The sequence below is a fragment of the Sus scrofa genome, chromosome 10, assembly GCF_000003025.6.
Source record: "Sus scrofa isolate TJ Tabasco breed Duroc chromosome 10, Sscrofa11.1, whole genome shotgun sequence".
NCBI lineage: Eukaryota > Metazoa > Chordata > Mammalia > Artiodactyla > Suidae > Sus > Sus scrofa.
Genome location: NC_010452.4, coordinates 20,461,062 through 20,485,301, shown reverse-complemented (window position 1 = coordinate 20,485,301; position 24,240 = coordinate 20,461,062). Strand labels below are relative to the sequence as shown.

At 37.4% G+C, this 24,240-nt stretch overlaps 1 protein-coding gene across 1 annotated transcript in view; it reads left to right on the top strand.

Moving 5' to 3' along the window:
- DENND1B (DENN domain containing 1B) overlaps positions 1 to 24,240 on the top strand; it is a 244,302-nt gene that overhangs the window by 150,507 nt on the left and 69,555 nt on the right. The window contains 2 exon segments of the mRNA XM_021064483.1: positions 4,020 to 4,121; positions 15,574 to 15,699. Of these exon segments, the coding sequence (XP_020920142.1) occupies positions 4,020 to 4,121; positions 15,574 to 15,699 (228 nt within the window).

Here is a 24,240-nt window from a genome sequence, read left to right as displayed (position 1 = left end):
AGTTTAAGAACTCCCAGCACCTTATGCTGCAGGTGCAGCCCTAAAAAGACAAAAAAGACAAAAAAATAAAATAAAATAAAGGAGTTCCTGTCGTGGCTCAGCAGAAACGAATCCAACTAGGAACCAAAAGGTTGCAGGTTCGATCCCTGGCCTTGCTCAGTGGGTTAAGGATCCTGCGTTGCTGTGGCTGTGGTATAGGCCAGCAGCTGTAGCTCTGATTAGACCCTTAGCCTGGGAACTTCCATGAGCCACGGGTGTGGCCCTAAAAAGACAAAAACAAAAATAAAATAAAAACTCCCAGCACTTAATACAGATGAAAAATATTTACAGTGGTTGATGTACCGTTGATGTTATTATTTTTTGCATAATGATTCTATATCAACTTTGTTTTGTTTTGTTTTATTATTTAATTTTTTTCCACTATACAGCATGGGGACCAAGTTCCTCTTACATGTATACATTTTTTCCCCCACCCTTTGTTCTGTTGCAATATAAGTATCAAGACATAGTTCTCAATGCTACTCAGTAGGATCTCCTTGTATATCAACTTTAAAAACAAATGATTCAGCTTTTCCAAAATTTCATAGAAAGTGATTCACACTTTAAATATTCAGTTAAGGGGTCCTTGCTGTGGTGCAGCAGGTTAAGGATCTGGTGTTGTCTCTGCTGAGGCACAGGTTCCATCCCCAGCCCAGGCGCAGTGGGTTAAGGATCTGGAGTCCCCACAGCTGTGGTATTAGTTGCAGCTGCAGCTCAGATTTGATCGCTGGCCCAGGAACTTCCATATGCTGCAGGTTCACCCCTCCAAAATAAAATAAAAATAAATAAATATGCAATTAAATTCATTGCATGTGTCTTGGACACCTGAGAAAATCAGTACTTTTTTAAAGGAGCACTTTTAAGAATTACTTACACCCTAGGGTATTATCTTGGAGAAGCAGATCTTTCTAAGTCTAAATTGACTCTTATCATTAAATGAGAATGTGTAATGCCATGATTGGATTGGCTGAAATCTCTGTACGTTTTATACTCAGGACTTATCACACTGTCTTAATAGTCAGCTTTATTTGGATTATGTGGTTTAATAGTGAATGAGAAACTATAATAGGAACTTCAGGAACGTCTTTAAACAAGTTAGGTACCATTTAGCAACTTTCTCCCTAATCTGTTACCAGGTGATACACATCCTCTAATTCCATTCTTATTACATCATCGTTAGGCTGTTTTTTCGCTAAAATTTTGATCTTTTGTATGTTTTAATTTTATATAAATGATATCATTAAAATATAAATATATCTCATACATATTTTATATATGAGACAATTGAATAATTTTTCACATTTTTTGGTGCAAATACAACTAATTTTGGGGGGAGGAATCAGAATATTAGTCTCTCTCAGACAAGACAGTTTCAACACATTGTACAGTTTTTCAAAGACTTCTAGATATAATTGTTCAAAGATATGAAATTAATGTCTCCTGAAATTTTTTTTGAAAATGATTTTTATGTTATCAGTAAAAGATGGCTAGCTAGAAATCTCTCTCTAACATACACATTTCCTTCTGAAATGAAGGATAAGGGCATTTTGTTCTCGCTGAAAACCAGGCTTAGGGATGAACTCTAAGCAGACGAAGGCCTGTAAGTGACTGGGGTAAAACAGCAGAGCCTGCAGCCGTGAGGCTACCCTATTTTAATAGCAGAGGGTTCTGGGTGAAATGCTGACCAGTGGCACAGTATCCCGAGGTTGCTGCCAGCGTGTCACATCCTCAGGTCACGTGCAGGATGTATGTACCGCGTGCTGGCATCACCTAGAAGGAGGGTGGCGTGTGGAGGACGAGAGAAGACTTGCTGGCTTGGTGCCTGCTGTTGGTCTCAAAAGACTTGCAGTCTCTGTCCTAATATAATTTTCTTTCTTTTGAAGAAAAAGGCAAATTCTCTTTTCACATTTTCTTACTCTTTTACCATCCAAGCAAGTTTATGAATCTTAAGAGATGCAAAAACCTGGGACAGAGAAAGTGGTACTGCTTTATATGCCATGTGGCTTTTCCACTCCTATTTAGAAAAAAAAAAAATAGCTGCAGCCTGATTGGAGGGAAGACATATAAAATACACTAATACAAATTTTTTTAAAAGATAGAAACTACATGCTATTTTTTCCCTTTTTGCTTATGTAGAATTGTGCTCCTTTTAGGGAGGCTCAGTGTATTGATTTATTGAAATGAATACATTTCCTGTTCTTATTGGTGTTGCCTTTAGCAAATTTTAATATTCAGCTATCATCAGACTTTTTAAAACTAAAAGAATCTTTGAAACAAGTATACATTTCATGCTAATACTAATTTCCTTTCTTCAGAGTTTAGTGTTAGTATTATTACATTTTGGGGTCACACAACCATTACTCTAGGTTATGTAAATGAATCCACCCATTTCATCCCCTAAAATATACATCAGATTTCTGGATTATTTTTTCATTTTTGGTTAAAAGGGCAACTTAAAATGGAAGATGGAAATCAAAATTATGATACACTTTTTCCATACAAATGTCATTAATTTAAAAATTTTGCTTGTAAAATAGGTTATTTCTATAGTTATGGTATAGTTAAATTATAGATAATGTATTTGTGTATGTGAACCTTTTTCACATTTATGTGTACACATGAAAAGGAAGTGAGTTTACTTATAAATAATTTGGCAATAGTGTCACTATTAAAAATGATTCTCTATTAATTTCTTAGAAATGGCCATCTTCCGAATCTTACTTTAGAATAATTATAATATCTTCTACAAAATAGAGTTTTAGAATCATGTGTCCCCCTGAGAACCATATTCCATATAGATATTATGGCTTTGTTAACACATAAAAAATTGCTACTCTAGACTACCATTTTCTTAGCAGATTTAACATTCTGCCTAATATGCAGATATTTGAAATTCTAAATGGATCACAGAAATTTCAGTCTTGGCTAACTTAAAAAATTTGCTTGGCTAACTTAAAATTTAAGGTATTTAAATAATCTGAAAAGTGGCTTTTCCAGACTGTCACTTTTAAAACTGCTGCACTGAAATTAATTGACCGATTGCTTGCTGACCTATGCACTTATGGATCCTGAGTTGATAGATGTATTTCATTAATACACATCTTTCTTATTTGCATTAGGGAATAATGCTATTTGCTATCACTGAAATAAGATGAACAGAATTATATGATTCAAGTAGATGTGTTAATTTAAATAAGAAAAGTAAACTATACCTATTTCCTTTAAGGGTAAAAATTTAATAAATTTGAATTTACTATCATTTATGCATTTATTGAGATAATTTGACCATTGACTAAACTTTCAAACAAATACGACAAATGAAGTAGTTAATCTGATAGCTTATTAAATCTGACCCTTTATATTACATTCATGGGATAAATATTACTGACAATACATGCTATATTATTGCTCACTCTGTCTTTTTTTTCTTATTCAACTTTCACTTGTCATCATTAACTTATGCCTAATATGGAAATAGAGCGAAAATATTAATTTAAAGTTAGTTCACTACTTAGTAATTGTATTTATTGGTTTATGTTAACCCCAGTATGATTTGTGCTAAAAATAGCTGTAGAACTGGCCATAAGTTCCTGTATCATTGGATTGAAATCCAGTTGGTAAGATTTAAAGGATATAAGTTTTTACAGTTTAATATAGCTTGCCTATTTTGTGAGTCTTTGTTGTAATATCTCTTTGGTAGTCAAATTATATTATATATGTAATTATGATATCTCTAAAATACATCAATATGTTTAGATGAGTAAACATTCTATTTTAAGCATTTTCACCCTATCTTTCTGTATGGTTGTAGACAGACTTTTTCTTAATGCGAAATTGTTTATATTCTTTTATGATACAGAATTTTCCTTTTTTCTTTTCCTAAGGCTAATGCATTAAGATAATTTTCTCTACATAGCTCATTATAGTTTTGGAAGGAAAAAGTACTAAGGTGTTTATTTATGATTGTGTTTTTTAAACAGAGAGTGAAAAATAAATCATTGGAGGATGTGGTCCTGTTAAATGTTGACACAAACACTTTAGAATCACCGTTTAATGACTTGAACAGCCTCCCGAGTGATGTGGTAAGTCTGGAGGATATTTTGTGGTGAACATACATATGTTTGTTTTCTCCTGGACCCTTGAATTACCTCGAGTTGTCTTCCCACTTTTTCTGTCCAAAATAAAAGGGTTGACTATGTGCATGTGGTATGAGAGCAATCAGTGTAGATTCTATATTTAATATTTTTACCTTTTGGCAGTTGAGGCAATGTTGAATGGAACATATCATATTCCTTATTGTAAGAGTAGGATCGTAATTAAAAAGCTCGATGCATTCATTAGGCAGAGTTTCTTTAAACGTAGGTCTCTTCATCTCATCTTAATCATTTTATTACAAAGTAGGCATTTCTGTCTGCCTAGTGGCATGTCTTGCAAAGAATGAGAGAGTTTTTGAAGGCAAGAAGAAGAAGGGGGCCAATTATCGGCTTTTGCTTCCCTGCCACCTGCCAGCGCTTTTCCTTTTAATTAATGATCTGATGGCACTGGTCAATATAATAAGAAATGCTTGTACAGTTGGGGTCAGAAAATTCTGGCTTTGATCTCCCTCAACTTTCTGAAACATTTATTTGTTTTCTCTAAATTATTTCAGTTTTATTTTAATCTTTTCTATCCTGCTGAGGGCCGCAACAATGAAAACCTACACTGTTTGTCATTTGCTCTGGCAGAGCAAAGACTGCTTACTTAGAATTCTATTTGTAAATTAAACTGCAAACCCAGTTTGTCATAAAAGACATCTGATCCTTTTGAAATGACGAAAACTGTCTTTTGTCTGTAAAGGCTGATAAATTAAGTGCCAGCTCTCTTCTGGTCTTTGATCTTGCAGAGGTTTGTGCGTGCGTGCGTGTGTGTGTGTGTGTGTGTGTGTGTGTGTGTGTCTGCAGCTTCTAATAGGATATATTCTGTATTTTGTGTTAAACAGTCTCCAAAGTACATTTTTTTGTCTTCGTATTCCTTAGAGCAGTGATGAAATGCAGCTTGTACTGGACATATTCTAATGGGTATTTTTAAATATTGTGACATAGTTCTAAGTTAAAATGAACCCCTTTAAAAAAAACCATTGTTTTTTCAAGGATATTAAAATTTGGGAATAAAAAAACCTTCAAATATATTTTTTTCTGTAATATTGAAAGTACTTTGAAATCATTACTAGGGAGTTTGAAAAAAGATTTTAAAAAATCTCAAACTCAAAAAATATAGCAATACTCTAGTCTTGATTGTTCTTATGGATAGAGATAGGAAAAATGTGATTTTAAAGTCAAAATCGGGTTATTTATGCCCATAAATAACCTAAAATACTTGCTGATCTTGAAACAAATTAAATTGAACCACTTTATCTTACTGTAGTAAAATTTGTGCTATGTATGAACAAATCTAAACCCAGGCCAGTGAAGAATTATATTATCTTTTTAGCTCATTATAATTAGATTGCCTCATTATAAAAATTTTGCAGAAGCTGCTAGAAAGGATTAGAGTTGTTCATTTAGAAATCCATCAAGGTATTTTTCTTCATGATAGAGAAGTAAGAAAATAAAGCCCCAACTTTTAAGAATGTTTTCCTCGTGTGCATGTAGTTCTTACTATTAGTGCCCTAAGAAGAAGGGATTGTTAATTTTTTTTTAAATGGGGAAGAAGAAAAGAAAGAAAAAATAAATCAGCTTTTTTGGTGTCATATTAAAATTTTTTTGGTCTGCTTCAGTGATAGCTGATTATGTCTTTAAGAAAACATAATCTTTAATAGCAATTTTTTTGATGGATGATTCCTTTTTAGTTGGAAACTAGTACTTTCTAGTAGATTCAGCTTAATATTAAAGTATTTATTTAAATATATGGAGAAGTTAAACACTATTCACAAAATGTAAAAGCCTAAATATGTAAAATAACAGCTGGGACCATCTCATTGTTCAGTTATAAGCAACAGTTAATTGAATATAACCAAAAGAGTAAAAAAAAATTTATAAAAATTAATACTGCAAGGTGGTTTTAGCTATAGCTATATGTGTGCTTGAAATTAAGGACCACAGACTTATAGGCAAATTTGAAAATTGTAAAAAATTGAAACAATTCTAGGTGGAGCTGGGACTATTTACTGAAAGTATGAGGTGTTTTCAAGCTAGAGTCATTTTATAAAAATATTTCAGGTGATTGTTTAAAATAAATTTGAGTTTCTCATCAGCGTTCCGAAAGCTGTCTCTTATAGTAGGGAATAGTAGCTCATCATACTTGCTAGAATTGTGTTTTAAATGAGACATTAAAATCACAAATGATCATACTGAGTTTTTGTGATTTGAATTAATAAAATATACCTGGAGCCTGAAAAATACTACTATTGGTATTATTTGATAATTTATATAAATTAACTGATATTTAAATGGGGGCCTTTTAAAACTGTTCACCGAAACATTTAAATTATACTTACAGGCTAGATGACTTTCAATGCATGTGCACTTTATTATGGTGTCAGCTTGACCAGTGGTCCTGGCTGTTCAAAGGTCAGTGGTCACAGTTGTCCTGAATTACTAGTTCTTTTTTCCTGTGGACCCTCTGCTGTGTTGCATGCTGTAATCTTCTTAATGGCTTCATTCCAATATTCACACATAATATTTTAGATTTATTGACTGTTAGAAATACTACCATGCCAGTAGCAGTTCCGCTACTCTTAAGGTATTTAAAATTGGAAAAATAAATCAGGCCAAAGCTTTCAGGAATCCTTTGTTTTCCTTAAGGGAGGGGAAAAAACTCTCTTCCTGTCTTCTGACAAGAACACTTGTTTTTCGATTTCATCATTTCAGTATAGATTTGGATCATTAAAAGAAAAAAAAAACAAATTTTATTGGGAGTGATTTTAACGATATTGATTATTACATGGAATAACTTTTAAAAGCAGTCGATCCATTAAAATATAGTAGTGTAGTTCTTGTTATGAATACAATGTAATTTTATTTTTTAGTGGCTCTGCCAAATGTAGGTACCTTCAAACATATGTAGTTTGTGTGATTTGAAATAAAGAAGTAAATGTGTAGGGCTGTGTAATAGTATCAATTGCATCTGGTATTTTTGTGGTATATTTTTAAGTGTGGGGAAAAAAAGAGCAAGTTGGATTAAATACAATCAAATGAGTTCATTTTAATTTAAGAAAAAGTGACCCCTCCATTCTAAATATAGATACATGAATTTAATTTCAATTACATAATTTAAAATGTTGTATTTTTAAGGTATTAGTACTCATTTTAATTTTTATCATTATTAACATTTTAAACAGTAATTTGGAGAATCGTTACCATTTCAAAAATAAATAGAAGGTTGCACTTGTTGGGAAATTAAGCTCATTAGAATTACAGTGAGATTTAGGAAATCTGTCTTCATGTGACTCTTAAGTTAAAACAATTATAAACTATTTCTTATAGAAGAAAGCAGGTCAGAATTGACATCTGAAAAAGTAACAGGCGTTCATCACTAGGAAAGTGAATTCTGACCTGTATTGCTTAAGCGTCTTTGAATATTTTTAACTCATTAGATTGTAAAAAAATAATATACTCTTGAGACAGGTCAATATGCTTACCCCTAATTTAGATAAGAGGACGAAGGCACAGATCGTATACTGTTAATGGAATGTTGCGATTTTGTTCCTACACGTTGATCCTCAGACTTAGGCCCCAAACACTAGACCGTGGTCCCTCTCATATAAAGATGACTAAGTGGAGGGAGGAACTCTTGAGATTTGCTATAAAAGCTTACGCTCCATTCTGATCTTGTGAAAGAAATATCAGTATATGCATTTGATTTAAACTAGGATTGTCAGCACTGTTTCAAAAACTCATTTTCACGTTATATGCAATAGTATTGGAAAATGATGTTCTATTTTCTATTATGAGGGTGTGTAGAAAATACAGTCTGTATGCTGAAGAGTTTTCATCTCATTCACGGTATCCCACGGCATGTGTAGGATAGCTGCATTTAGTATAAAGCATAATCACTAAAACATTGAGAAGATTTTATTATAAAATAGAGTCATCTAAAATACTGTGCATCTTACAGCGAAGTTTTCAAGCATCCCACAGAGGACTAAGTTAATGGTCTACTGTGTTATGAGAAGGAAAGACGTAAATTGCTCTAGTTAACTAGAAATCATTATAAGCCCAAAGAACTAAAGAAAAAAAAAAAAATCAAAAACAAACCCAGACTCTGACTCTAACTAAAATCTTTAGATATCTACACTCAAGTGATTTAATTCATTTGGAAATAAGTTTCGAGGAAAATTTGGCTTTTTCAGAGAATTTTAAAAATCAGCTTAAAAAATTGAAGTATATAAACAAATTTAACCATGCAAAGAAGTTGATAAATATGATTAATTTATTGGATATTTCCTCTAATCTAACATGAAGGTTTAATGCGTTAAATTGTCATAATATATGTTATAAAGGAAATAAAAGGCCCCAGAGAATATTATATGAGTTCCAGGTTTGCCGCAGCTCTGCTGGGATCCTTGTCATGTTTAGCAGTAAATGAAGTCCCCAGCAAATTTCTTGAGTGTCCGGGTTGGACAGATAACACCATTGCACTCGGGTTCTAGAGTAATTTCAAGAACATTTGTTGTTGCTGTTTAGTACAGTAGAGTCCAGGAGACAAACCCTGCTTTCAGCTTGCCCCTGAGGAAATGTCCAGCCCTCTCACCTCCAGCTCTTCACTGGGGGCACCCGGGGAGCATTGCCCGCCACAGAGCTGCGGGCAGAGCGGGCAGGCAGTCTGTACTCCTGGAGAGAAAGACCGTCACATTTCTTTTCTCCTCTGTAACAGAGGTTGCTTTGCGAGTCCCTATTAAGAGACCCTTCCTAGCACACTGTCTGAGGGTATTTTCGGTGGCCTTTCATGGTGATGGAAGAAAGGAACCTGGAAGCAGCCTCAGGTCTCCTGCCTCTGAGGAGGAGGAGGTGCTGCGATGGCAGCCACCCTGCTCCTGCGCACCTTTGGGTGTCAGGGGACCACCCTTCTCACTAGTTACTTTCAGGGATGGGATTGTTTACAAAGGTTTTTTTGTCTGCAAACTGTGAACAGAATCTGCTGTTTTCCCTACTATTTTCTTGGTATGTATTTTTTAAAATATAAACTTCAAAGGCGAAAGCGAAAGAAAACAAAAACCAAAACCTCAAAATCCTAATGAATTGGGCTTCACATTTGAAAAGAGCTTTGTTATTTGCGGCTGCTGGAGAGAATCTGCCTCCCACAGCAGGACCAGCCCTTCAGCTCCTCCCTTCCTGTCTCTGCACGTTGACCATTTTAACATTGATTTATAGTTTGTTACTTTTAGTGATTTTAAGTGCTCATGAATTTCCTTGACTTCCTCATTGCTTTTCATTTCCATCTAAATTACCTAACCTTTCTCCTAATGTCTTTTTTCCCTATATCATCTTAATAATGTGCTTCTCTCTCTTCTTACTGCCTGTGTGTGTGTGTGTGTGTGTGTGTGTGTGTTTTAATGTGAAGACCTAGTTTGGGCTTTAAAATTATTTAAAAGTTTGTTTCTTGTTTTTTCAAGTTCTTGCCTTTTCCATATTTGAGAGACTTTGTGTGTGCATGATGTTTTGAGCTCTGTCACGGTGGTGGCTCCCAAATCTTGCTGATATGATTGGGTGACCTTCTAAATTAATTGTGTTCCTGGACGCCATCACAGATAATCTGATCCAGTTAACTAGAGAAATTAGTGTAGGAGTGTGCCTTGGACAGCTTGTTAATTTGTCCATTCATTCACTCAGCAAATATTGACGGAGCACCTACTGTACGCCTTTGTTGTGCTGGGAGCAGAGTGAGCAGAGACCTAAACGCTGAGGTCCTGGGGCTCACCAGTCTGAACCCAACCACATGGCCATACCTAGTCAGAAGTGATGCTGGGAAACAGCTAGGTTAACCCAGCCCAGTTAACCAATCACCAGTCAAAACTTAGCATTTCTATGACCAAAGAGAAGGAGCAGCTTGTAGACTGACAGGTGCCTCTCATGAGTGAGCTACGATGCCATCTGATCCCGTCTCCAAACTCAGATCTGCCTTTTGTGGTCCAGCCAGGCTCACCATGTCAGAACATCTGTCTGCAGAACTGGACTGCATGACAAGAATGAGTAAGCCATGCAAAGCAGGAGAAGGAATAGCATATACAAAGGTTCTGCTGTTGGCAAATTTAGGACATGGAAAGAAGTCTTGTAGAGCTGGAAAGAGAGACTTATGCAAAGCTAGGTGGTAGAGCTGGGTGAGAGATCATAAAAGAGCTGTCGTTCTCTGAGGACCCTTGGACTTGATTGGAAACTCACTGGAGATTTTTAGCAGAGGAATACAAGTGTGGTCCCCCATGACTTCTAAAATACCATGTTGGGTTCTGGGTCCTGAAGGGTCCTGGGTATAATGAAGCAGAAACGAAGCAGGAAGACCAAGTTAGGAGGCTGTTTGCAGTGGTCTGGGTGAGAGATGACAGTTGCTTGACCCTGAGAGTGGCAGGGGTTTGGAGGAAAGTAGATGGATTTGAAATTTCCGTCGGAGGTTGAACCGATGGGGCTCAGGAGTGTCTAGCTTATTGGTGATGAGAAAGGCGAGGTGTCGAGAGGACCTACAAGGTTCTTTTTCCAGCACCTGGATGGATGGAAGTGACGTTGGTATTAGAAAAATGGGCATATGGCATTGGGCTCAAGGCGGAGTGAGAGCAATTTCGGTTGTCTTCGTGGTAGGATCCCTCGGAAAGGAAAATAGCCGTAGACGACACTGGATCAGGTTTTGATGGGCAATTGAAGCAGTCAAAGAAGCAGTGTCATGGTCCCTCTGTGAGGGTATCATATGTTTTTCATTTCATAAATGTTAAAGGTTACTATTTAATCTTTAAACAGAAGCATGTTAGAAAATTATGTTAAGAGGGAGGGTTAATTCTGTTGCTTAAAAAACTGAATATTAGAAGGAAAGACATACAGGGATTTACTGTCTCTCATTCATATGATTACCATGACATGTTTCATGGAAGAAGGAAAGATTGTACCTTTGTACCTTTTTCCCAAAGCGGATAACTAACTTTTCTAAATGCGTGTAGTTTCTAGAGTGCAGTTTAGTTGCATAAAAGGGCTACTTAAAAACATCATAGGAACCTACAGGTCGTGCAGGTTATCCAGATGTTATTTCTGAACATTAATTTTTACCTTCTGCTCTTTATCCTGATGTCTCTCTCTGTGGTGCTAAAAAGTAAAGTTAAAATGTACGGGTTGTAGCGGTTACTTTATTTTTCCTGAGAAGATGCATTTAAAAGTCAAGTTAAGAGAACTATCTGTCCCTTCTCTGAAAAACTCAACTCCCTTATGCACTCTCCCTGCCTAACCACTGGTTGCATAATTGCTTCATTACTCAGACTCTGTGCACGTGGCTTGCACGCTTTTAATTTATACCTGTTTGCTGGGTTTACTCACGCAATTAATTCCCTCCTTTTGTTCGTAGTCATCCGGTGCTAAGAGGGTAAAAGTGGAGAATTCCTGTACCATCATTCATGTGCTCGGGCCCAGGTTGTAATTCCTCCCGTGGACGGCAGCTTAGAAGCCTGGATTCTTGTTGTATGAAAGGAATTTGAACATTAGATAAGAGCAGTGAGATCACATTTATTCTGGAGCTTTTTTGCACTGTTTAATTTTTTGGGGGTCCAGTAGGATACCTCATTGGACTTCAGAGTAATGTATGTAATTTTATGACTGAAAAATGCCATAATAAAATAAAATGTCAGTTTTGAGGTCATCTCCAGCCATGGGAGATTGAAGCTTACTTTCTTGAGAATAAAAAGAGAAAACAGTGGATACTTTTTCAAAATCACATAATACGATTGTGAAGTGATCCGAGCCATGTGCCCAAGGTTCCGAATGCTTTTCTGAAGTCAGTTGTATGTGAGTATAAACCTTAGGATCTCACGGAACGATGTACATTTATTTTGTGGCTAAAAGGAGATGTTTGGAAATCAGAGCAGAAAAGGTTTTTTTCCCAGACCAAGTATTTTAAAAGTACAGAAGCGACATCACCATTGTTATAGATAAAAACTGCTAAAAGCTGATTAGCACTGCAAAGGGCAGTGGTAGCTGGTGATAATTTACTCCTGTGATCTAAAAGACAGGAAAATAGCAAGGTTCCCACAGTCATTTTATATGAGGGTAAGAGCCTTGTAACTGAAGATGACGGCTAAAAAACCATTTCATTTTTACAGGCTATTCTTGAGCACTCATTGGTGCCTACAGAACACTTAACTCAGCTGCCCTTCGGGTCTCTGAAACCCAGAAACCACCTTAGATCTACTGGTCGTCGAAGCCCACCCAGAGTAGGTCAAGGAAAAACTCTTTTTATGTAGTTTGTAAAGGTTGAAATAATGGAATAATGAAATAGGCAAAGGAAAGAAATGTAACCATGTTTCTTGCGAGGCAGTTTTTGAATCTCACAGCTCTGCATGAAATGAGCTGGTGTGCTCATGGGAGTGATAGCACACTGTCCGGTGGAAATGTGCTATGCGCCACTTAATGCAATTAGCAATGTAATAGGAACTATGTAAAGTAAAAAGAAATAGGTGAAATTAATTTTAATGATATACTTTACATAACCCTGTATATTCCAAATATCATTATTTCACCGTGTCACCAGTAAAAATTATTAATGAGGTATTTTACTTTTTTAATGGTGTGAAGTCTTCGAAATTCACCTCATTTCTTCCACTGCAGCAGTTCTCAGTTGGGACTAGTCACGTTTCCAGTGCTCGTGTGTCTGATGGCTCCTGCCTTGGACAGTTGTAGAGCAGGCATTTTCTTCTTCTTTCCCATTTTCTGTAGAGCTCTTGAGGAAGCTCAGGAACTACCACTGACTGATTTTGAAAGCAAAGGCTCCATAAGTATGATGTGGTCAGGAAGGGCTTGTGGCACAGGGGTAGGTATCCTGGGCAGCTTACACAGCAGTGACGCAATCAAGGCCTCGGGGGCATAAAGGCTGAGGGGTGGTGTGACTTGCCTCCAGCCTCTGGGACCACATGCGGCATGACGGTCCCAAGGATTCTTGATTTGTGGACAAACGAATCGGCAGCTTCAGGTGTTACAGAAAACTACATTTTGAGGAATTCTCTTCTGCAAAGATTCTAAGGCATGACATGAAATGGCATGGTTTTGTGTTTTTTGTTTCCTAAAGTAAAATGAAAAATAAGCCAATCATTTGCTTTTTTATAATACTTTGAAAGACTAGCATCTTATTCTTTTCATCATAAGTCTTTGGGGGCAGGGGGCGGCAATAATGAAATAACAGTAATGATTTTCATTCACACTGCTTTTTTTTAAGGCATTTTAAACTTAAAAAAATAACATTGTTACAAACTTCAGAATCAAGAACATTAAGTCAGGTGTTTTGTTTTTGCATCCTTCAGCTGTATTTATTTTTGAATATGTGGGTTATCTAAAAACGTGCATTTATTGAGGTTAGATTTTAATAATAAAAACTTCCTCTTAAATGAATCCTGGTTTATGCACTTTGTGGGCTAAATGAATTAGGCTCCAAACTTTTATCTGAATCTGTGGAGCCTGGATATAAATTGAAAAGATCACAGCTGTGGGGAAAGACCTATACTGCAAAGGCCTTTCTGCATAGATTATGAACATCATAACTTGATAATTTTTTCAAAACTATGGTTATAATTGGACCCAATGGGGGTCTTTTTCTTTGATCAGATCACAGTAACTGTGGCTTTACATTGGAAAATGTCACCACTGTGAAGGTTTATCACCTGTAGAGCTGGTCCTCCCTCTGATGCTGTGTTCATTTCTCATTAGCATTATTCAAAGTTTAGTTGTTAATTAGGTTGACAATTCACTTACAATCACCATCCACAAGAGTAGTCAGGACCTCTTGTATAAAGAAATAGCAACATTCCTTCTTGCATGTATGTGTGAAGAAGAAATGGCATGGTTTTGTTATCTGGTCGTGTCCTAAGGATAAGGAACATGCTCTGAGAAGGGAGCAATCGGCAATCGGACCAGAATTTGTCCCATCAGGTTTTTTTTTTTTTTTTTTTTTAGAAAACAGGATGAGTATCTCCATGACCTCATGTTTCCATGTAAAATGCTGATAGAAAGTGTGTGAGCATCAATAGTATTTTTTAAGTGTTCAGAGTGTCGTTTTTTATTCTGTGTGAGAGGAATCGGTCACGTGAATTGGATGCATAGGAACACATCCCGCCCCCTCCACTTTAAAAAAGAAGAGGGCACATTAGGAGTGCGATCACATTTAGAAAATCCTCATCTAAGGAAGGGCTGTTCGTAAATAATTCGTGTTTCTCTAAAAGACACAGGAACTGAAAAGGATGGAAATGCGTGAACATTTTTAACAAATTTAGATGCCTTTAAAAATTGCCCAAATTCCTAGTGGTGTTTCTTTGATTTGAGGACATGATTAATATGATTACTGGTTCAGAAGGCAGTAACACTGAACTTGAATCCTGCAGGTGGTGGTGGAAAAAAACTGGACAGAACTGGGTTGAAATCTCAGGTTGTTGCTGTTGTTGTTTGGTCTTTTTGTCTTTTTAGGGCCACACTCGAGGCATATAGAGGTTCCCAGGCTAGGGATCTAATCAGAACTGCAGCTGCCGGCCTACACCACAGCCACAGCAATGCCAGATCCGAGCCGCGTCTGCGACCACAGCTCATGGCAACGCCGGATCCTTAACCCATTGAGCGAGGCCAGGGATCGAACCTCAAGGTTCCTAGTCAGATTCATTTCTGCTGCGCCATGACGGCAACTCTGAAATCTCAGTTTTGACAGTTCGTAGCTGTGTAGTGAGGGCCAGGTGGTTCACAGGCTTGCGCCCCTATTTCTTCCTTCATGAATGGTGACATGATACCTTTCATAAAAGTCTGCAAAGACTGGATAGGACAGTGTGTGCTGCACATGACACAGTCCTCCACTCGTGGAAGGTTCTCAGAAACCCTGACTTTGCTCCCCTCTCTCCATCTAATAGTGGTGAAAACTATTCAGCAATGACTGGAAAATCACAGGTACAAACGAGGCTTCCCCACATACAATTAAATAGGACGTGATCCTGGAGGACTTGCAACAAATAACCTGACATAGCAGAAATGAACGATACCCACCCGGCTAAGTCTCCAAACAAGTAGACACATGTTGTAATGGCTAAAAACCTGCAGAAAAGTGGCTCCCAAGCAGTTTACTGTAAAATAATTACAGCTTATTTATGTCAAGAGGCCTTGGGAGAAAAAGAGAGCATAAACCAATTTGCATTAGCACATCACTCTGTGCCCCTGCTTTCCTTTCAATTAACAGACCAGCAGGTGCTCTCTGCAGTTAAAAAGATAAGCTACTGGGGAGGAGGAGGAGGTTCGGGCTGACCTGAAGACACTGCGGTTTGCCTGCTGATTGGGCTCGTACCTCGCTGTACCAATTTCTGAGGTGTTAATTTAACTGTTCCTCTCTGCCACGCAGGTCTCGGCCCTGAAAAATAAACTGAAGAAGCAGTCTACAGCTACGGGTGATGGAGTGGCTAGGGCCTTCCTTAGGGCGCAGGCTGCTTTGTTTGGATCCTACAGAGATGCACTGAGATACAAACCCGTAAGCTTTTCATTTCATCGCTATTTTAATTTGCTTTTGTGCGGTTCTTTGGAATGGGGCAGAAAGAGAAACATTTTAATATCCCACCCTAAAAAGCATCCCAAAGGCTTTTTAAAATCCAAAATAACATGCTTTAAAACATTATGTTCTACCTCCAATTTCTTGACTTTTTGGTTTTAGTTCTTTTAGTAACCCATAGTTAAGATTTTCCACATTCTTTTGCATATCACCTTATTTATTGTTCTAGAATTGGAATACTTACCTCTGAACTAGTTAATGAATTGCGTTAATGCATTTTAGAGCAACTACCTGATCTTGTTAGGATCACTAAAAAATTAACTAGGCACTTTGGTTTATTAGAGTTCAGAAGTGACAAGTATAAGGTGACAGTTTAATAGAACTTGAAAATTTTGCAATAATTGGGAATTTATTGTCTTCCTAATTCGTAACACTTTTCTCAGTAGGTTTATCTATTTAGCATATCCTGGCTCATTTTGCCATTTCTTTCTTGTTTCATTACCCCCACCAAATTATTATTGTGTAGAATTGTAGCTAAGTTGTTAGATGGTCCATAAAGGTATAAATCAAAATATATTTGTTTCTCTGTCTCTGAACTATTGGTCAAGTACATTAGTCTGCTTTTATGAAAATAATAACACTGCCCTTTCATCACTAGATGAATAAGTTGCAATGGATTAAAAACACTGCGTTAGTAACAAGTAAGGAGACCTATTTCCTGATGGGCATTTCACCCTTGCTAAGCTGTGTAAACTTGACCCATCTCTTTAGTCTCTGTCAACTTCCATCTTGTTATTTGTAAAATGAGAATTCTTAGTCCTTTTCTGTCTACTTTCAGGTTTGGTGTGTAAATCCCACCATAAACCATGCGGCACTAAACGGGTGTGACTGGGTCACATGCCTTCTGAACTGACTTCCAAGTTCGTAGTTCCCACCCATGGCTCTTACATCTTTGAGGAGCTGCTGAGTTATTAGGAGAAACCTGTAAATTTATAGGCAGATCAGCTACTGTCTCTAGTCAAGTACAGGTGTCTAATTTGCATGCTTCTTTTTGAAATATCTGTATATTTTAAAAGCATTATGTAGAATTCATAGTACTATACATAATATATGTGTCTCACACAAGGCAGTCTTCAAAAATTATTGACAGTTCTAGGGTCTCATTCTTTAAAAGACGGGAAACCAGTCATCCATACTATAGTAGAGCATTAAAATTATTGGATATCAATTGAAACATAAAAATGAATTTGAAAGACAGAAGTAGTGATTGGTTTTAGTTATCAGATTTCTTGAAAGAGAGATTGGTTTCAGGTTTATAATAAAGGGGGAAAATTAAAAGGATCACTTTGCTTGAATTTTGCCACAGTTAAATACTTGTTAATCTCTATAAGCTACATTTGTCTTTCCAATTTTCTTATTAAATCTGTGAAAGATTTCAGATTTGAGGAAGGTGGATTGAAGAGATTTTCTTAAATGATTTAAATTGTCAGTGTTGTTAGGTGCCATTAAAATTATAAAAATATCCCATCTTTAACATTGGTTACTATAATTTCTGTAGCTTAATTTTCTCTCTCTTTGAGCTTAATTGAGCAGATAGGGATGGAGGATTTCAGTGACTTTGGCTTTCTTTTAAACATTTTGAACTCTAGATTCTTAGTATCTGTGGGAACTTATTTAATTTTGTCAGAGAATATCTTTCCTGTGTATTGGTCACGTTTTATGAATGTATTTATTTATCTGCATTTTTCCTTTTTATGTTTGATGTTTTATCCTTCCTTTTTTAACTTCTGGTTCTTTCCAGAAGTTGGGGTATAGTATTTTCATTCTCTATGCCTTCACATTTCTTTTGACTCAGCCCTTGAACAAAAGCTTGATTTTTAAAGTATACCAAATGTGTTTCGACATTTTTTGCATATATTTTCAAAATAAATAGTTTTTAAGGAAATTATTTATTTATTGTGTATAACATATTTCTTGTTTTAGGTATTGTCTTTACAAATAACCTTGTATTCTAAATTATCGAAAGTACATTTTTTATTGCATTCTTTTTGGACATTTATATAACAGACACATATATATCTTTGATTTTCTGATTGATGTTTTTAAAAAGCCAAGTTTCAAAGTTGCAGTTATTTCATGGTTTTGTCTCTTTTCATCATAAATATATTTCAGTAGTGTCCTCCAGCTACTGGAGGACAGTCAGAAAGGGAAATATTACCAAATAGCTTTAAATGGGTATGAATCCTTTAACTAGGTAGTACTTTTCCAAATTTCATGATCATTCACATGCATAAACAATGAACCACCATTTCCTTCACATTTGACAGAATTGCACCTGTTGATTAGTTCTGTGTGGACCCGTGTCCCAGGGCCTTCTCTTGACCTGGCGTTCAAGGCCCTCATGATGGGCAGGTAGTCTGTGTCATGCTTTACTTTTTTCCTAAACTTTGACCTCAATTCAGAGAATTCTGCCTGAGGCTTCAAATGTCCCAAGCTTCTCAGGCTTCCAAACCCTTATTTATAATGTTCTTTCTTCCTGGCAGTGCTTTTATCTTTCTAGCTTTTAATGGCCATCTAGTTCCTTCCTGATCCTTGAAGCTGTAGTTCATCCTAACCCTTTCTTTCTGTGAATTGATTATATTTACTTTCTTTAACACACTTCTTTTCCCTTTTTAATAGATTATTTATTATCGTTCTTCTATTGTTATTTCTGCTGATATTAAGAACTTACTACTAATTGCTATTAAAACCATAACTGACTGTTCAGCACCCACCAGATACCAGGCAGTGATGGCCCCTTTAAATAAACTTTCCCATGTAATCTTTACAAGCCTTTAAAATACTACCCTTTTCATTTTAAAGATGAGAGAAATGATGCTCATAGAGTTTAAAGAACTTCACTAAGTCACCCAGGTAGTGACGAGGGAGCCGGCATCTGCATGTGTTCTTTCCACAGTCCTATTCTTGCTCTGGGCTGGGGTGTCCCTGTTCCATTCGGCTGCCGTTGTCATACCTCATTCTCCTGGAACCTCGCAGTTCTTCTAAATGAAGAGCCATGGAAGACACTCAGTACACATTTATGTAAAGACTGAGCAAACGGCACAGAATCTTAGGAATTTTCTCAAAGGCAGCAGATGGGATAGGCGTCTCGCAGAGTGCATATAAGTTGTTCTTCATGCCGTATATTTCCATGCATGGTTTTGCCTACCTCGACTGACTGCCCCTGCTCGAGCTGCTTCTTCCTCTTCCCTCCGAGCCCCCTGCGGTGGCACCGGGGAACCAGTTGGATGTGGCTTGTGAGGGAAAGCCCTCAGGACGATCTGAAAATTCATTTTCAATGCACATCCTAAATACCACGAAAGAGTAACTTATTTTATAAATTAGGCACTCAAAGTGTCAGAGTGATAGCTCTTAGTATGTTACTTTTCTCGTACTGCCTAATCTACAGTCTCTGAATGTCACACTGGCATGATTGGCAAATAAATTATAACTGCTCTCAGTTACAGAGAAAATGATAAAAGTTCTTAAAGCTTTTGGAAAATGTCTCAAATAAAATAATGGCTATTTTCCTGCTTGGGAATTTTAGCCATCAGCAAGTTAGCTACTTTTTACGAATTCAAAAGTGGAAGATCAAACTCATGTACTAGTACTGTAGGTCCACCCCCCCCCCCTTTTGGTGTGAATTTTGGCTGTCTAGGCTGTCTCTGTCAATATCATGGTTGTCCTTTGGTACTATCGTTTTTTCCTTCTTTTTTTTTCTCTTTTTTTCTTCCTTTATAGGGCCATACCCACAGCATATGGAGGTTCCCAGGCTAGGGGTCTAATCGGAGCTGGAGCCACAGCAACACCAGATCCGAGCTGCATCTGTGACCTACACCACAGCTCATGGCAGCACCAGATCCTTAACCCCCTGATCGAAGCCAGGGATCGAACCCGCAACCTCATGGTTCCTAGTCAGATTCATTTACGCTGCGCCACAAAGGGAACTCCTCCTTTTTTTCTTTTTTAATGTACTAAGTAAATTGAAGAAAAGTGATAAAGGCACAGACTCTAAAACTAGAGTTTGAATCTTCATTCTGTGACTTACTGGTTGTATGACTTCAGGCAAATGAACCTCTTAGTGCTTTAGTTTGCTTATGTGTTAAAAGCGTGCGCGCGCGCGCACACGCGCGCGCATACACACACACACACACACAAAGGTAATAATACTTCCTGGATTGTTCAGTTGTCTGGAGGATAAAATGAGTTCCTATATGTAAGTTAGTAGAATAGTGCCTGGCATATAGTTAATGCTCTTTATATTAGGTGAGATCATTAAAACTGACATTTTATAAGTAGTAATTACATTTGGTAAGGAAAATTCCCTTAATAGAACTAAAATAAAGTACCCTCCTTTGATTCCCCCAAAATAAAAACATTGTCATAAACATGAGAATACTTAAAAATGATGTACTAAATATCTAACAGAGGCCATCAGTTGTGCCTGTGTGTACCATTTGTGTTACAAGCTGTTAAAAAGGAAAGTCAGAATTTTTTTTGGCAACAACAGCTAATGCTAAAGAAATGTTTGCATGAGTTAAAATATTGCTTAGCATATTCAAAAGCATATACTTTTATTACCTTAAGAGCATAGAAGTGATACCTAAATCTGTTCCTTTGACTGTTTAAGATAATGTGATTTTTTTCAAACACAAGCTTTTCTGGGCTTCCAGGAGCCTTGCCCATGGACAAAAACGAAATTCTTTTTTAAAATAAAGATTAGTAATCTGGGCCTTTAAACATTTGTTGTCCTTTAGACATTTTAAAAATTATATTCCATTAAGTCATTATCAGTGAGTCATACTTTGTGATTAAGTTCAAATAATTTAAGTACAGAATTGACATCCATGCTTTAAGCGGCCATTCACCAAATTTTTGCCTTAAAGCTTCCCATTTGACAAATTTGTAACTGCTGAGTTGTTAGAAACTTCAAAAGCCAAGTTGAAAAGTTTATTTACTCACCCCTCACAGTTTTATGGTTAGCAGTTGTTCGTTGCCCAGGCTTGAATACCTTTTGACTTTAGGATGGTTTCTAGGAGTTCCCATTGTGGCTCAGTGGAAATGAATCTGACTAGTATCCATGAGGATGCAGGTTCAGTCCCTGGCCTCGATCAGTGGGTTAAAGATCCGGCGTTTGCCCCGAGCCATGGTATAGGCTGCAGATGAAGCTCGGATCCTGAGTTGCTGTGGCTGTGGTGTAGGCCATCGGCTCCAGCTCACATTGGACCCCTAGCCTGGGAATCTCCATATGCTGTGGGTGCGGCCCTAAAAAGACAAAAAATTTAAAAAGAGGGGATTCTACAAAAGAAATATTTGGTTTTTTTCATAGAATAGGGTTGCTTTTACAGCACTCTTTCTGCTTTTTTTCTTTTTTCTTTTTTTTAATTAGCAGAGAGGGAGTTTTCCTTAATTTTTTAGCAAAAATGTAAAATTTCTGCGCAACGAGTATGGGACAGGTAGAACTGGGGATAGTTAGGGTTCCATCTTTACATCACTGGCAGTAGATTTCATTGAGAAGAGAGAATGTTTTTCCTTAAGCTATGGGGGAGAAAAATATTTTTTCATAGTATGTATAAAATTAATACATAAATCTACTTATCTTTTAAAGTGTTCAAGCTTTTTTTTTTTTTTTTTTTTGGTCTTTTTGCCATTTCTTGGGCTGCTCCCATGGCATATGGAGGTTCCCAGGCTAGGGGTCGAATCAGAGCTGTAGCCGCTGGCCTACACCAGAGCCACAGCAACGCAGGATCTGAGCGGCATCTGCAACCTACACCACAGCTCATGGCAACGCCGGATCATTAACCCACTGAGCAAGGCCAGGGATTGAACATGCAACCTCATGGTTCTTAGTCGGATTCGTTAACCACTGCGCCACGACGGGAACTCCTAAAGTGTTCAAGTTTAAGCAAAGTGCTAGAAACAGCTGTGTCTAGAAAAATCAATTTCTTTTCCTATCAGTTTTGCTGAATCATAGGCAAATGGAACATTGATAGCATATATTTTCAAGACAGATCCAGTAACTTAGGATAAACTCATAATTATACATGTATATGAGAGAAGATTTTTGCTTTTAATAATGATTAAAATTTATTATTTGAATATGAGACTTTTTCATGAATGATTTTCAGCAGTAGAAGAAAGCATTGTTTTCATGGTTAAGCAGCTCTGAGAGTAGATTTGCAGTTCCTTTCATAACAACAGCATTGGGACACTTGGAAGAAAAATGTTATATACCTGAAAAATCTTTTATTGCTGTCTTCCGTGAGAACCTAACTATATTTTAATATGCCCTTGAGAGAACTGGTAGCAGAATCATTCAGAGATTTAAATCTAAAATAGAGCACAAATGAACCTATTTACAAAACAGAAACAGACTCATAGACATAGAGAACAGACTTGTGGTTGCCAAGGGGGAGGGGAGGAGGGATGGATGGGGAGTTTGGGGTTAGCAGTGGCAAACTATTGCGTTTAGAATGGATAAGCAGTGAGGTCCTGCTGTATAGCCTAGGGAACTCTATCTAATCTCCTAGAATAGACCATGATGGAAACTAATATAAAAAGAGAATCTATATATATGTATGACTGAATCACTTTGCTGTCCCGCAGAAATTGGCACAACATTGTAAATGAGCTGTACTCTAATAAAAAAAATCAGAGATTTAAAAATGTAAATACACCATCGCTATGTGGACATTTTTGCTTAGTTTGTTTATACCCCTTATATAATAGTGGCATTACTTATGAAGTCTAAGTGCATTAAGGAACTGAGGATTACGCTGACACTTTATTTCACATTTTGTACAATATCATTCCTCCTGATATTATTACGCCTTAATTTTTTTCAATACAAACTTCATACAGTATCATTCGTCCTGATATTATTACGCCCTAATTTTTTTCAATACAAATTTTTGCTAAGTCATATACATTCTTAAAGCGTAACCATCTAGTCTGTGTTTTAAGCATTTTCTTGTTCTTGCAAGGTTTCCTACTCTAGAGGACAATATAGAATTTGAAACATATCTATTCTTAAAAACAAACTAAACAAAAATGTTATATTAATTCAATAATGATAATTTCTCTGAAGCTGGACCTAACAGTAGAGTAGGAAAACCAGCCCCATTTCATCCATACCTTACCGATGCCTTAATTATCCTATACAGATAATTCACATAGTCACCAGTGGATATTTATTGAACACACAAAATGCACGGTCTGGATTGGCTGCTGTAGGGAATGCAAAGGTTTACAAGGGTTTAGTCCCAGACCTCGAGACCTCACAGAGAAAATATATAAAGTAACTGTTAACACAAGGCAGAAAATAAAAGAAAGCTACAAAAGCCTGTAGATACACGGAGGATGGAGAATTTACTTTTTTCTGTTGAAAGTAATCCAGGAACCTGTGAGGTACATCCTCTGTTCCATGTGGGCCAGATTTCTGCCACAGAGGGCAGGGCTGAGTTATTTAAATGCCATCCGCTACGAGTGACGAGTGACGGGCAGTTCCTAGCACCCCAGCTAAAGAGCACGTTTTTTCTTCCCCGTTCTTAGCATACAGGTGACCGAGAACGACGTTGTTCTGTGGGCAGTCATGGTCCTGCTCTGCTTAATATGTTTTCCAAGATAAATCCAGGTGCGTTGTGGCATTTCTCCTATTAGTAATAGCGCACTACCAAGGCGAGCCCCCTCGGAGGGTGCCTGTGGGTTGTTGAGTCTTCCTAGACCGTCTGTGTTGACTGACGTAGGCAAATGTCACGTGCGCCGGGCTGCGGTTCCTCTCTGGCTCTCCCTTCTCTGAAATGAGAATGTCACCCCCACGCCAGGACACATCAGTCTTCTCACGCCCTTCCTTCCCTGCTCCTCCCTCCGTGTGACATTCCAGTGCAGCGATTTGGGCTTTGGTTCCTTTCTGTTGCCTCATCACGGTTCCCTGAGCAAGAGAAGTCAGTTGCTTTACCGTCATGTCAGAATTTTCCCACCGAGAGTTTTCCTTTTTCACCTTTTCATGTTTCTACCTGGTTATTCTGTGTCTCCCCTGAACAATGTATATATGCATTTATTTACTTATTTTTTTCTGGCAGTGAACAATATAATTTTTAAAAGGAGATTATAAATGAGTATTTCTCAGTTGCATCAATCTTTTTCCCTAAGCGATGTGATCAGCTTAACTTTAAGTATTTCGCTCTCTGCAGATGATTCCCAAATGCATATTAAACAACACATTTTCCAAACTTGGATTTCTGGGTGGCGTTAGCCATCTCCATGTGCCCTTCAGACACCCCGCTGCCCTTTGCTGTGCCAGAGTGGCTGCTCTTGGTGCTCTAGACCGGGCTGTCCTGGCTGCTGCTGCTCTTTCCAGAGGAAAACTGCCCTTGGCTGAAGGGGGAGTGCCTCTTCAGGCCCCTCATCCTCCCCCCGCCTTCCCCCCGAGAACACTGACCGACATCGGGTAAAACACACTGGCCTTCTTGCCTCAGGGGGATG